Below are 14990 nucleotides of genomic sequence, written 5' to 3'. Positions count from 1 at the left end.
CTTATCATGTTAGCTGCTTAACACCTGAAAGATTGTGTTGTTTTATGTAAACTGACAAAAACATTTTTGCTCTCAGGCTCATGGTTTACTTCTGTTTTCTGTTTGTTCAAGTTCAGACGTGAAGGGAGGCCTTGTTGTTTATAAGGTTAAGCTGTCAGCTTCAGGTTACATTTTTCTATAGTACTATTATCAAGTATTTTAAACGTTTGTATGAATTCAATTTTAATTTTTTAAAAATCTTTATTAGAGAAAAAATTTCAAAAGCCTATTGGTTTTGGTTTATATTAAATAATACAGTTTTCAAATAAAAAAAAGTGTGTGCCTATCCAATAATTGTAGCCATTTAGTTTATTTATATATTCTTAAAAGGATGTGGAACCACAGAAACACACTTCTTTGCAGAAAAACACAAATAGGTTAAATAGATTGCTAATGTGCCTTTTGGGTTTAAATATAAGAAAGTACTAGTCAAAGTATTTGTGGCAAATAAAGTAAGACTATATGGAGCTGCAGTTTGACACAGTATTAATACTGTTTAAGCATAGTAATTTTTTTGTAAAGATCTACTCACACATATGATGTACAATGAATTCCACTGAGGCCTCTGCGATGTCAACAAGGGTGCTGGTCACCTATGTAAACGTTGGAGACTACACTTTTGCTCATTCCTTTGTCTGCTCTCAAAGTGCGACTTAGGTTAATGGAGTGAATGTTATTTTAAATGCTATTTAATGACTGTGACCCTCTATGAATATTGGTTGATAATTACTGGACTATAATTATTTATCCAACCTTTAATTGTTCCACATTGTTGCACAGCCAGAACACCTTGATAATCAGTATCAACAAGAAAGTCAGCGACTTCTGTGCAGATTTTTTTGGGGGAACTCCAGTCCTTTCTTGGGATGTAATTAATTTATTTTAAATTAATCCATTAAAAAAGATTTTTTAAAAACATGTTCATTTGATAAGCATGAATGTGGCAGCATCTGTATTAGCATTTAAGGTCCCTTACTGCATTGTCTCTGCTTCCAACAATAACTTCTAGAAAGAGACAAAAAAAAAAAAACTACTATAATCAGCATACAAAACACAGAAAAGCTGTAGTTTAGAAGGTAGATTAAAATAATTAAAGTTTTACAATAGAATTTTACACTCCGTCCAAAAATGTTGCAGTTTTGCATGAATTTGCTCTGCAATCTTTGTGCAAATGCAGTTTCGACAAATGTGAGGCTAGAAAAACTATTAAGCAGACAAAATGGAACAATTACAAACATCTGGAAACACAAGTGTGTACATCCCTTCTGATAATGTGCCTGTATTCAGAGTAAACACATTACTTTTGCCAGCTCCATTTCTCAAAGCAATGTGAAAAAAGCACCAACACGACTGGGCAATTAAGCAGTAATGATACTATAACTCCCTGCTTTTGTTCCAATTCTGGTTATTCAAGTAAGCACTTCAACATAGTGAACAAAACACGGGACACTACAGTCTGCTGCGGCACAGCTTTTATTTTATTGTTTTAATTGCTGTATTTGAAAGTGCAGAGAAATGAAGAAAAATCAACTACTTGATGATTTATTTTTTTGAATTTCTTTTTTTTCTTTCTTTTTGCAATAGGAATAAATGAAGAAACTGACATTTAAGTAACTTTTGAGTAGATGTTTCCTAACAATCTGCAAACATCTAGTTTAAAGAAATGGTGTTAAACCAGGGAAAGAGAGAATATTTTTCTTGAGTTTAAAACTTGAAAAATAAAACAAACATATGTCTTTACTATTTTAGTAATTAAAAATGTTGGATATTTCACACAAAGTGTTTAGGAAATTGATTCCAATCTATGTACACACAAGCTGTTAAAAAAGTCAATGTGGTGGAAATCATCTTACAAAATATAGATAAATAATAATGATAATTATTATAAATATTATAATAATATTTATAGCATCTCATATTAAAAAGGTAACAACAACTGATATGGTTTTAAACGATACTCTGAAAGTAGAGTCTCATTTTGCAGTTGAATCTAATTTCTTAATTTAATTAATTTAATTTAAGTTTTTAATTAAAAATCTAAGCAACAATGAGTTCCATAATGCCTCAAAGGACATTAACAGTGGTTGTTGCAGTTGCCAAACTCTCCATCTCTTTAACACAGAAAGACTCTGACAGTCTTTTTATTATGGTTAGCTCTAACCACCGACTCTTGAAGGATACTTTTAAAGTTTAATAAGTTTACCCCACAGACTGCTGGTCGGTCACTCTCCCAGTGATGCCCCACCGTCACTCAACGCAGTGTTAGCATTGCATTCATCCTCTGTCCATGCTGTGTTTAACTGTGTAGTTTAGTGAAATTAAAGAGGCCGCTCATTTTTAATACAGTTGACCTCTGAAGATAGCAACCGACAGACAAAGTAAAATATTCTTGCAGTTGTCAGATAAGATAAATGCTCATTAAATTGGTCTAACATTAAATTGGTAAGCAAAACAGCTTTTGCTTTGCTTAACTATTTATTTCAATTAAAGTTAGTTTTCACAATCCCAGAGGTTAATTGTTAAGATCTATTGTGAAAGTAAATGTGTCTTTTTTTTTATTTTTGCAGTAGATTTTGTAGTCTGTTAGGATATGTCATTATTCCCACCCTAATCCCTAATTACTAAAAAATACTATATAATGCATGACTATAGTGCCCTGGATTTTAAAAACAATTCCGACACCATGCTCAAAACTTTGCTTTCATTTTCTAAACAGCAGATATGTGGATAGTTTATTAAAAAAGTTAAATTTGAACACTTTTTTTTTAAAAAAAAGGTTCAGCCGCAGTGCAATGTGGTCTGTATTCACTAGCGTGCATTGATGCATGCTAATTTTTCGCAAAGACTTCTGGGAGATTTCTAGTGCACTCAATTTTGGAATTGTAGATTGGGACAGCACTACAAAATGGTGAACGTCCTAAATAGTGCACTATATAGTGAGTAGGAGACAATAGCTAATAATAGATAAAAGCTTTGGTTTAATATTGTGGCACTCTGTCAATTCTTCCACACACTGTCTGTTTACCACAAAGCTTAAGTTTGCAGCCATTACAGGTGGTTATCAATTATTTTGTGTGGTTTTCTATTTATTTCAATGGTTTCTATAACTCCTAGTCCTCCCCTTAGAAGCTCCTATAGCTGCTACAGTGTATTCCAATATACAAACAACTGGACTATAGGACACTAATCGACTATTTTTAGGCCACACAAAACACTGTCATCTTTGTGCCAACAGGTTTGTCCAGATTAAAAATCCCAATTTTTAATGAAATCTAAGATAAGTCAAGATGCACCAAAAAAGGCTTTTTTGACTGTCATATACAAGATGTGTAATAAATAATCAATTCATTGTGGCTTTTTAAAGGGTAGCACAACAGGACTGTTGGAGGCTGACTCATCTAGCCCAGATTTGAAAAAATACAAAATAAAGGGGCAGGATGAGCAGGGGAGGTGTGGTTAGGATCTGTGATTGACAGTGAGGTTAGTTTGAGGTAAGGCAGTCACTCTTCATCTTCAACATAGAGCGTGGTACTGAGCAAAGTGATGGCAGCATCTCCTCAGAACTTTCTGTGGAGTTTGACGACTTTTCTCCTTCACCTTCTCCTGCTGGAGGCGCTTATAGTCTAGAAAGGGGGACTGAATCTCAGTGGTAAAATGATGCTAGCATCATAAGCTAATAAAGCTAAGGTATTAAGCTAACAACACTTCCTCGATTCAATGCCAATTGCACCAAACCACTGTTGCCTTATGTCCAACTCCACTGGAAAGTTTTGAAAGCCAGTTGAAAGTAACACACCTATACAAGCCATGCTAAATCTATCAGGACAATGATGAGAGTTTGGTTACCCTTTAACAGGCACATTGACAGAGTTTTTTGTTCTCTTTTAACTAAACATGCTAATTAAAATAAAAAAATAATACGTGGCTAAGAAAGGTGTTTTGCTAATGCTAATGAATGCTGCTAATGAATTCGCACGTGCTTCTAAAACTGTAAATAATTTCCTCCAAATTTACTAAAAGTCATCAGAAATGTGTGTTATGTGTTTTTGACATAAATATACCTCTTTCTTTGACAAGATTGGATAACAAACATTAACACTTGAGTAGTTTTTCTTTTTTTTTTTTTTAAATCCAGGACTGCACCTTTCTTGATATGTAACATAGTGTTCTGACAACCCAAAGATAAATATCACCTCGGAAAATCTGACAGGTTGAACACACTTTCTCAGCAAATTGCCTGTTTCTGTGTGTTTGGAGAGCCTCGATATACAGCTGTGGGCTGATGCAATTACAAGTGTAATGTTACCCTCAAAGCAACCCCTCTGGTCAGAGTGTTTGAGTTCAGTTGGCCCAGAAGTGCCTCTAGCGCAGCTGCTTCATGTCTTTACTTATGGAAAAAAAAAGTAAAATAAAGCTAATAATGTTGTATTACAGAATCATTTGGACTTTATCAGAAACTATTTTGGGACTTAATTACATTTCAGTGTTTCCCTATATGAATATTTCTGTTAAACTAAATATCATTCAGATTTATTTTCATTGGGTCACATTTGACCTAAAAATTAAAAGTAGTAGATTCCATTTTTAAACAAATTAATTGCAAAAGCAGCAAATGTCAGATATAGCAGCACCCATGCAGGTCTACTAGTGATATTACAGGTTTACTACACAACATAAAAATGACAAAACTGAGGCATTGTTGTGCTGATGAAAAATAACACCAATTTTGTTTGACAGCAGACCATGCAAGCTGCAAACCACAGGGCTAAAATCTAACATGTCATGAACAGCAGTACATCACTTTAATTTTTTCAACTTTCAAGCATTTCCACAGTTCAATTTAAGCAGTTCAGCTGCTGCAACAGTAGGGAGCTGAGGGCTTCAGCAGCTGTTGTTGAAAGATGCAGTTTATTCATTCTCACTGATTTTTGTTAAAGTTTCAAACGTCGTAACAGCAGACGCACATTGGTAATGGCTTAGTCACGACTGCCCTCATGGCTCGATATGGGGTGTCTGCTGGCGGAAAATGTGCAAACATGTACGAGGTTCGCAGGTGGCCCACTCAAAAGTCGTAGACCACTCCATGAGCCCAAAGAGTGAAAATGTTCGCGGAAATATTTTCTATGGGCATGCTGCAGGCGACAGATAATAGTGAGCCCTTATACAACACCCAACGTTGGGTGACACGCAGACCTGTGGTACGGATTTTTAAGTTGTTCAAACCTTCTACCCTATCCATCATGCAATTCAAGTAAGAGACATGTAAACTGCTTTTCACGTGATAATGGTGTGACAAATGCTTTAATGGCTAGAGTTTGGAGTAAGGACACCATATGTCAGCATTACTCTTCTGTCATGACTAGGTGCAACTTTCATTAGCCTTACAAAAACTTCCCAGTTCACTTACCACACACCTTTGATTTTCAACAAACCTCCCCTTAAGATACGACCGCTGCTCTCTATGACCCTCCACAGGGCATCCATACAGGTCAACACCCCATATGGGTGCATGCAACTGTACCATAAATAGCCCCTTGCAGAAATAGTTGAAGTGATGTAAAATTGTATAATAATGTTTATTTAATCAATGCAACTAACACTAAATAAAGGGTCAAAGATAACAGAATGTGAATATGTTTACTCCACACAGGAAAGACAAATACCATTTTTCACATGTCTCCATAACAACAAGGATTTATTTTTCATTTATTCTTAAATTATTCAACATTGTCTCTTTTTCCCAATTATTTCTTTACAATTGAGGGTTCTCTAAATTAAATTTAAACATGTTGATTCAATAGGTCTTTATCCTCCTGAGATGGGCAAATGTTCTGTTCTGTTTTGTATCTGGTAAAAATACAAATAAAAAAAATAAATAGTATTTTTAAAATAAAGATAAACATTTCCAGCCCTACAAAAGAAGTTTGGACAGTGGCGGGCCGTCAGGGCCTGCAAGGCCTTCTCTGCTGGCCTAAAAATATCTGAATCACAGACTGATATTAATTATTATTTATTTCCGTGAATACGTATTCTATAATTCCAAATGCTCTGTCTTCGTCCTTTCATTGCTGTCTCCCTGGCTGCGCTGCTTCCAGACGTGTATTTTCCTATTTAAGCATTAACCAATCACATTGCAGCACCATTTGTTGCTAGGGTCAAAGAAATCTGCCTGAAGGCCTTCACAATCAGTTTTGCGGGCCCTGTAGCATAAAACAATGGTCCACCAAACTGTTGCTTCAACCAATCAGATCTGGAGGAGACCACGTGATAGGCCAGCTAGCTGGCCCACGGAAACGTCAGGATTTTCACGCGCTGTGATTGGATAATCTGAGAGTGTACGAGGAAGAGCCGGTAAACTGAATCTGCAGCGACCTGCACAGGCAAATATATCGAATTTAATAGCTGGTTTGTCAATCCACAATGGCTGAAGGAGGAGAAGAAATGGATTTGGTTGCAGACTTACTGTCAAAGCCGTTTTCAAGACGGACTTTTCAAGAAAAGCTGGACATTGTTAAGCGGGGTCGGGCAACTCCGAAGCTAGCAAGCCCCGTGTCCACTGCTTCTGTTGAACGGACATTCTCAGCCCTGAAGCGAATTAAAACTTATGCCAGAAATACGTCAGGGCAGGCTCGACTTTCAGCATTAGCTTCCATGGCGATAGAAAAGGACTTCTTGATGGAACTAAAACGCACGGATTCTGCACGACAGAGTGATTGAAATCTTCTTGAGGATAGAAAGGATGGATTTTGTGTACAAATAATCCAGATTTTTGGTGAGTAAAATTTTGCTATATACCTAAATATTATTGCAATTTTATCAGGTTATTTTTTTAATGCTTTTTTATGTTTGTCGCAGTTGTACCTGCAGTAGAAGTTTTATAGCCATAAAATAGTTAATGAGGGTTGGGTTGATTCAGATGGAGCACTACTGAAGGCCTAGGTGTGAAATGCACGGCCCGCCACTGAGTTTGGATAAATGTTTTCAAATAAAAGAAAAGTTAACTCAAACTGAGGAATATTTATTCAGTTTGATTCATAACAAATATTTTAGTAAATGAGAATTAATATTTTAGTAAATGTCTTTATTACTTAATGGCATTGTGAAATAATAATTGAATATCTGAATGCTCTCACATTTTTTTTTGTATTGGAAGTACAAAAAAAAAAAAAATTATCCTCAACCCAGGATGTTTCAGTTTAGCTTATCTGCTGGATACTGCACCAGATTCCAACTAAAGTAATTTTAGTACAGTATTCCCAGTAAAAAAAAAAATAAATAAATAAAATGATCTAAAGTCTTACATCAAAAAGCATGCACATTATGTAGTTAGCTTTGTGGAGGTTTTTTTTTTTTGTCTCACCACATCTTAGAGGTTATATTTAGCACAGTCTAATGGGACCATAAATCACTAATACCCTATTTACACACAGCACTTCTGGACAGACTACTCACATGGTATATTTTCCAAGAGGCATGGTTCTAAAGGTGTAAAAATTTATGTTGAATAATTGGAACCATTACTATTTTTCTGTGGGTCTGTAAAAGAACAGGTTCAGGGGGGGCTGGTTTAATATTCACACTTGTAGTATTGTTCTACTAAATGTTCCGACAATTATTGCAGAGACACAGACTGCAAAGACTGTTTTGTAGCAGAGAGACATGAACCTTGAGTCTAAATGAAAAGTTCTGCTGCGGACCATGAAACAACACGCTTCCATTTTAAGGTCTAAAAACAAAAAATGCACAAAGAAGTTAAAATAAACATTCATCCTTACAAAACTAATGTTAAGTGCACAATAAACTCCCCAGTTACCATGCCGATCAGTGAGATGATCAATAATCTAATAAACAATACATATGCTGTTGTTTTTAGTCCAAAAATTACAACTGAAATAAATCTAGAAATCCTTTTTGTTTTGTGATTAAGGTTTCAACCCCAACGAGAATATAGTAAAATGCTATGAACCTTTAGTGAATTAAAATACTGCAACATCATTCGCTCTTTTTTTTTTCTTTTTTTAAGTAAAACATCTCCCTTTGCCCCACAGATGTGAATTAAATGTTGAATGGACATCCTTTAATAAGTAGATTAGAATGACAAATTAGCTTGAAGAGCAAGAGTTCAAATGAATAATTTATCTGCACAAACACTGCATACGCAAAACTCTATGAATGAATTTTAATTGTGTTGAGTCTCATTTCTTTTTTTCAAAAAGCAGTGTCTGTTTAATGGAACTCTGGGTCACGGCTTTTTTGTGAAAGCAGTCAAACATTAATATGCCAGTCATGAAAGTGAACTTGGCTGATAAGTGGTTATTACAATGTGCGGCATAAAAGAAAAGAAAATAGGTCACAAATAAAGGGAAAAGAGTTATTGAAGAGCTGGGTTTGGAACCAAGAGGTGTTCAGAGGAGCTGCAAATTTATACATTTGTGCTACAAAAGATTTTCTCAAAAGCTTAAGTTACAGTCATGGATTTGCCAGAGCAAACATATTAATTTTAAAAATGATTAGTGGCTTAAATATGAACAAGACAATCTGTAAATTGTCCAATATTTGCAAATAAAATATATTTTGCTAAAGGAATAATTCTGCAATTCAAATGCTCATATTTTGTGAAACATTTGCATATCTTTGTATAACTGTTCATTCGAACGTTCCAGATCTTTCTATGGATAAACTTCATCAAGAACAAACAAGTTTCCCTTAGAAAATAAACAAAATAAATCCAGAACTGACCTGCAAAGTTTAGCCGCCGAATATGTTTGAGCAGGTGGGTGCCATTGATTGGATCCATCCTCGCGCAGAGGCCCACCTTCCCCGGGCAGAGCTCCCGGTGCATGTTGTGGAGAGCGTGAGCCATTGCATAGACCGCATCAACAACAAACTGCACCTTTCCTTCCTGCTCATAATGCGAGTCCTTCCCGATTCGCTCTTGATCTTTAAGACACAATTATAGAAAAATACAATTAGGTAAGCACATGCATGATATATTTTACTTTACTTTTTAAATAATCAAATAAATTTAAAAAATAACAGAATGCGATAGAAAAAAGGTTTTAAAGCAAAAAAATAAATACATCTGAGTTGAAATCACAAATGCTTTTAAAAAAAGATACATTTAGATTCCCAAGTACAGTAAATTCAACTGGAGGAACATGTCTCCTGTGTAAAAAAGAAAAAAAAAAGCAAATTTTAATTAATAATGCCAACAAATTTAAATAAAAACTTTCACTTCTAGCATTCATCCACATAATATCTGAAAAATACAGTGTGCACATCTTCTTGAGATTGTGTATCCCAGAGTTCTGTAAATCTTCCCTGAACACTGCAAAGCGGTTGTAAAGTACTGTGCATTACTTGCACTGGGCTGAACCTTTGAAATGAAGGATGTGGCGCCGGTCCAAAAAGCATAGAAGAAAATGCATGGCTCCTCTGCGAGTCTCCTTACTTTCTGCACTGAATGGGACTTGCCTTTTGCAATTAGCTAGAAGGTAAATATCTGGATTGCTGCAGAGGAGCAAATCAATTCCAATATCTAGAGTGCAAGTTTTTCTCCTCTGGGAAATCTCATCAGTAAAAAGAAAAACTCTTTCTTGCATCTCTAGAAGAAATACATGGATTACTCCCTGCGTAACTAAGCAAGCATCATGTGTTGTGCCAGTGGGTGCATGTTATTAACTGTCAACTGCGAGTATCCTGGGTTTTGCTGGCAGATTTAACGAACGCCTATGTGTTTATAATTTTTTACATTTGATGGTTTCTTGGCCAGCTAATGCAGTTCCCAGTACATTAAAGACTGTAAGTATCTGAGAATGAAGACATGCATTCAGATGACAGTAATAATCTCCCCACAGGCTGGATGTGACTTCCTATTGGAGCTCATTAATCCTCGATGAGGTTGTTCCATAGGTTTTTGCAACTGTTAATTGCTGAGAGGGGGTGTGGTCTGAGAAAAAGAAGATACTATGCAGACTTAATTCTCCCCACAAGCTTAGAATCTTCATCTAAGTCCCGTATATATGCAGGACATAGCGAAAAGCAGGTGTGTTCCATTTAGATAAACAATAGTCTAATTACCAGGGACGAGCTAATGATAGAGCTGCATATATTTTCGTAACTTCTGAATGGAATTCAATTAGGGTTTGCAAGTTAATACAAACACGACAGGGGATATTCTGCAGGGATTCAAACAATAATTCAAATGTGCAGCTACTGCTGTACTGAAGTAAGTAAAATCAGTTATCTTGTGTTGGACTTCTAAATGCACTTTTGGATTCGGGAACTTTTTCATCTAAATTTTAAAATATTCACTGGAACTTGACCCTATTATTATTAAGCTGCATTCACACTGAATGCGATTCTCACATCGGGGGTGTCCAGTTTCAATGTTGAGTCAAGGTACAGAGTCGATCTGAGGTCAAATTAACCCATAAAGACCCAAACCGATTTTTGCTTAAAAATATATTTATGTGGAAAATACCACAAACCAATTTGATCAGAGAAAACATTTCACATATTTTTTTGTTACAATGATGCCACTATGGGTTCTTATGGGTTTTAAGAATCGTGGAGTAATTTAGGTGCATTCAGAGTTAAAAAATCAGAACTTTGGCATGCATGATGCTTCTGGTCAACCAATCAGGGACTCAGCTTGGGGGACATGATTTGTTCAGTGACTCAGTCAAGTGGAGAAGTCCAAAACCAACAACATGGAGGATTAAATCCAATTCTCCTCCTTCTGTAATAGATATTTTGCTTGTTTTTATTAATATAACACTACAAAAATAGTCTTTTATTCTTATATTTTTCACCTCACTGACTAATACCAAACAGCACATTTTTACACTGGGTGACAGAGACACAGAAACACCGCTGGAAGCAGTCACAATTCAGATCCAGCTCCTGATGCAGGGTTGAAGATCACAGTCTCTGAATGATCTCATGAACCGTGAAGACGTGATTACCGATGCTTTTGTAGAGCTTTTTAAAATAAATAAACTTGATCTCTAAACATCCTTCATGTCTTCCATGAATTGTAAACAGTGCATACACAGACACGGCTCCATGTAGCAATCTGGCTAAAAGCGTTGGGCGGTAGCTCCTTCAACACACATCACAGGTATCAAGTTTATGAACACATTTTTGGACATGTGTCGAGTAGCGAATTTACTGGGCGTTGAAAGATAGGCGCCCAACGCAAATCCACGTTGGGTGTGAACGCAGCTTTAGTTCTTAGAAATGCATCAAAAGGTGTAAATGAAAAAAAAAAAATCAGTCATATTTCTCTTGGTTGGCTAAAAAATGGTTCAAGAACAGAATTTATTTTTGTTTGTGAACCTGTGGCTGGCCAAGTTGTTTCATCTCAAAGTTACTTTTTGATGGAGCACTTTGCTGTCAAATTCCTAGTTTTCATTTCTTGAGTTTCTAGGAATCAAAGGCAGACTGACCGGACGAACCAACTCCCCAGTTGTGTTCTGTAGGTACCAAACATGTCAAACAGACTAGTGGGACAAGAACAATCTTCATGAGTCAGCTTGTGCTGGTTCCTTAGGTTTGTATCATTTGCAGCTAGAATTTAAATTAATCCTAACTATTTGATTTGGTTGGTTAAAGTAACTGCACTTGATCATGGAAAATATTTAGTCACACCTCTAAATTATCATAGAAATGATCCTAGATTAAAAAAAAAATCAAAATTAAAAAAAACAATGTTAAAAACAAAAGAATAGTTACATCCAATCACCACACCGAGCCCTTAAGTTCAAGCATCGTTGGGCCATGGACAAATTCATTTGATTAGTAGAAAAACAACATAAATTGGTCTAGTTAAAATCTAGTTTTGAATCTAATCAACAAACTGCCTGAAATGCTGTTTTTATTAGAGAAACACTGAATAAATAAAACAATATTTAAAAAAAATCTGAATAAGTCCCAATGAGTTTAAAATACAGAATCTGGATGCTGATGCACAACCAGTTATTACTTTTCAAAGGTGTTTATTTTCAGAAATTGTGCCAGACTGGTTGGCTTTTATGTCAAAGCAATCAAATTTATATTTTGTATTTACTTTGGTTATCTTTGAGCATTATCATTTAAAAAGTGTTTATCCTCCTTGGCTAACTAAACTAGTGAAAAAATGTTACAAAAAAGCTCTTTGTTTAAATTTGGCTTGTTGTTTATGTATCTGCAATTTTATCCGTCATAAAGACATTTAATGTAGATTTTAAAACATAAAAATAATTTCACTTTAACAGATTTATCAATTTTGTACAAGTTTAGTGCAACTTTTCTCAAATGTGGGTGTGAAAAAAGTAGCAGGGGGAGTGAGATTGTTTCCACTCCTGAAGTCAAAAACATAAAGATGTACAGAATCTGCAGTGAAAAGATCCAGTGGAACCGCGACATTTCCCAAAATTAATAGTGAAAATTTCAAAAAAAGGTCAGAAAAGATGGGAAAATAATAAATGTAAAATTAAAATGTTCATATCCCAGAGTGGAGTCAAGCTGAGCTCATCAGGGTACTGTTATGTCACCTGTTTTCATGATATATTATTAAAATTTTAGGCATCAATCAGATTACTTTCTTGCTTTTAGACTTGGAATAAAATAACAAAAGTTTGTTTTCTTTTCAGAATCATCAATAAAAAAGTTTGTTAAGAAGATTAGCGTGTAGCATTGCAGATAGCTAAATTTTCAGACAGTCAGTTTTTCCATGCACGTACAGATGAGCTTAAGTGTGTGACAGATTCTGTCATGCAGGCAGACATAAAACATGAGACAAAGTAATAGATCAAAGGAAAACAAGAGCCCTACTCTGAATCTGAAATCCTTGAAATTAAAGAAAAACAGATTTATTTTTCTCAATTTCATGATGAAACCAAAAGTCCCTACAATAACTTTTCGGTTTGGAGGGAGGGTCTGCAATCTTGATTGAGGTGATTTAGTCCTAAATGTCTACTTGTGCTTTGATTATTCGAGTGGTAACACTGTGTCTCATAGACAAATGATTTAACTGCACATATGTAGCTTAAAATTTGAACTCCAGAAAAAAAAAGAAAAGTTTAGAACCATTTCTTAAGTAAAAGAAAAAAAATAATATTAAAGAATTGTTTTCACTGCAATACTGACTGAAAAAACAGTTACAAGTAAAGCCTAAATAAATCCTTATATATATATATATATGTATTATCAGATGTTGCGTTTTTTTGTTGTTGTTTTTTTTTAAGTTATAAAAATCTAAAATATGCAAGTAATCAACTGAGTAGAATTTGTACTAGTTTGAATGTAAGGTGTGATAAATGACATTGAAAAACTACCATGTTTAGTCAGATTAAATAAAAATCTAATTAAAGTTTTATGGATTTTTTTTAATTTTAGACAAATCTTATTTTAAGAATAGTGTTTGAAATATGTAAACTCATAATTATTGCATTTTGGTTGGGCCTGCATTTTTTTAAACAAATAAATTAACAAACAAATAATAATGAATCCTTTAATTAAGAATATTTTTATGCATATAGTGTAAGTTTAATAAATTCAACACCAATTCTATTAGGTGTGATATTTAGTATCAGTGGAGCAGCCTAAGGTTATTAAGCTTACACCTGTGCTGCAGATCAATCCCGTCACACTGAGGCATAACAATGAGTACAAATGCTTTTCTGCCAGAATGAGAGAAAATATTGAACCACAACACTATTTGTAATAATATTAAAGCGTGTTCCACCAGACAGCATCATAAAATGAAAACAAAGTAAATGGGTTGATGTAGGTATAGCAACATTTCATTACTGAGGACTTTCAAACCCATGCATATTTAACATTCAGTCGCTGCTCTTTCACAATTCAAGCTGGTTTCAGTGGCCCCAATCTCAGAGAGCGCTAGTTCTCAAATCGGAGAAGGTCTCTTTCTGTCAACCATCATTCATTTGCCGGGTCTCCAAATCCTCGCTTCACACCAAAGGGCTTTAATGTCCTTGATTATCTTGGGAGCTTTTGAGATGCTTAAATTATTATTGGAGTTTACGCTGCAGTAATTAAGGGCCACAGGGCAGCGATTGGACAGAGATTGTCACAGTATTGGCCGTCATGCTTGTGCCACAGGGAATCCTGCAAGCCAGAGTGGGTGTGAGAGTCACATTTGTCTCGCAGGCCTGGCAGTCCACCCACACCAACTTTGTATCTGATCTTCTTCATAAGACTTTTTTCCCTTTTTCTGCCATTTTCCTCTGTAGCTTTCTCCTCACTGGGTTTTTTATTCTTGGGTGCTTTTTTTCAGTCAGAAATATATGATGAAGCAAATCAAAAACAACGGGTTAGACCGAAAAAGAAGGCCTCAGACTATTGACCTTTATTTCTGGCTTTTGATCAAAAGCAGGCCATCTGCTCTTCTCCTGCCAAAATACTCAGACTGTCATTTCAGTCTAATAGACATGTGAAAATTGGGTAATTTCTCACTAAATTTCACAATTTTGATTGATTTAGGAACAAGCAAAAAAAAAAAATATTTTTAACAGTAGGATAGAAACAATAGTTTTGTGTTGCTGTGTGGCCCCCAGGTGTGGAATAATCTCCGTCCAGAACTTCAAGGAACATTTGACCTTACCAGTTTAAATCTAAACCTAAGACTGTAAAATAATAATAATAATAAACCTAAGACTGTATTCAGGGATTTCTCAAATTCTTGAATAAAAAAAGCAATAAAAGTAAAAAAAAAAAAAATAAAGCATTTTTTTTAATGACCTCCAATAATTTGTATTTTGAGGCATTTTATGTTTTTATCTCATGTAATAATAAAACATAAACTGCATTTATTTGTTTATCGCTTTTAATTCTTTTGAAATCCAAACTGCTTTACATAAATTAAAAACCCAGCAAAAATATGTTTAATACAAAAAAGAAAGAAAACAGGACATCCACTCAGAACCAGCACTTTTATATAATTTAGT

General features: G+C 34.9%; 1 protein-coding gene across 2 annotated transcripts in view; it reads right to left on the bottom strand.

Annotated features, from left to right (window-relative positions):
• Window positions 1-14990, bottom strand: part of LOC112145406 (metabotropic glutamate receptor 4) — a 186692-nt gene that overhangs the window by 25919 nt on the left and 145783 nt on the right. For both annotated transcript variants that reach the window (XM_024270600.2, XM_024270601.2), the window contains exon 7: window positions 8779-8979. In XM_024270600.2, coding sequence (XP_024126368.1) covers window positions 8779-8979 — 201 coding nt within the window. The remainder of the gene's footprint in view (window positions 1-8778; window positions 8980-14990) is intronic.

This window comes from Oryzias melastigma, linkage group LG5 (genome assembly GCF_002922805.2).
Source record: "Oryzias melastigma strain HK-1 linkage group LG5, ASM292280v2, whole genome shotgun sequence".
Lineage (NCBI taxonomy): Eukaryota > Metazoa > Chordata > Actinopteri > Beloniformes > Adrianichthyidae > Oryzias > Oryzias melastigma.
This window is presented reverse-complemented; position numbering and strand designations above follow the sequence as displayed.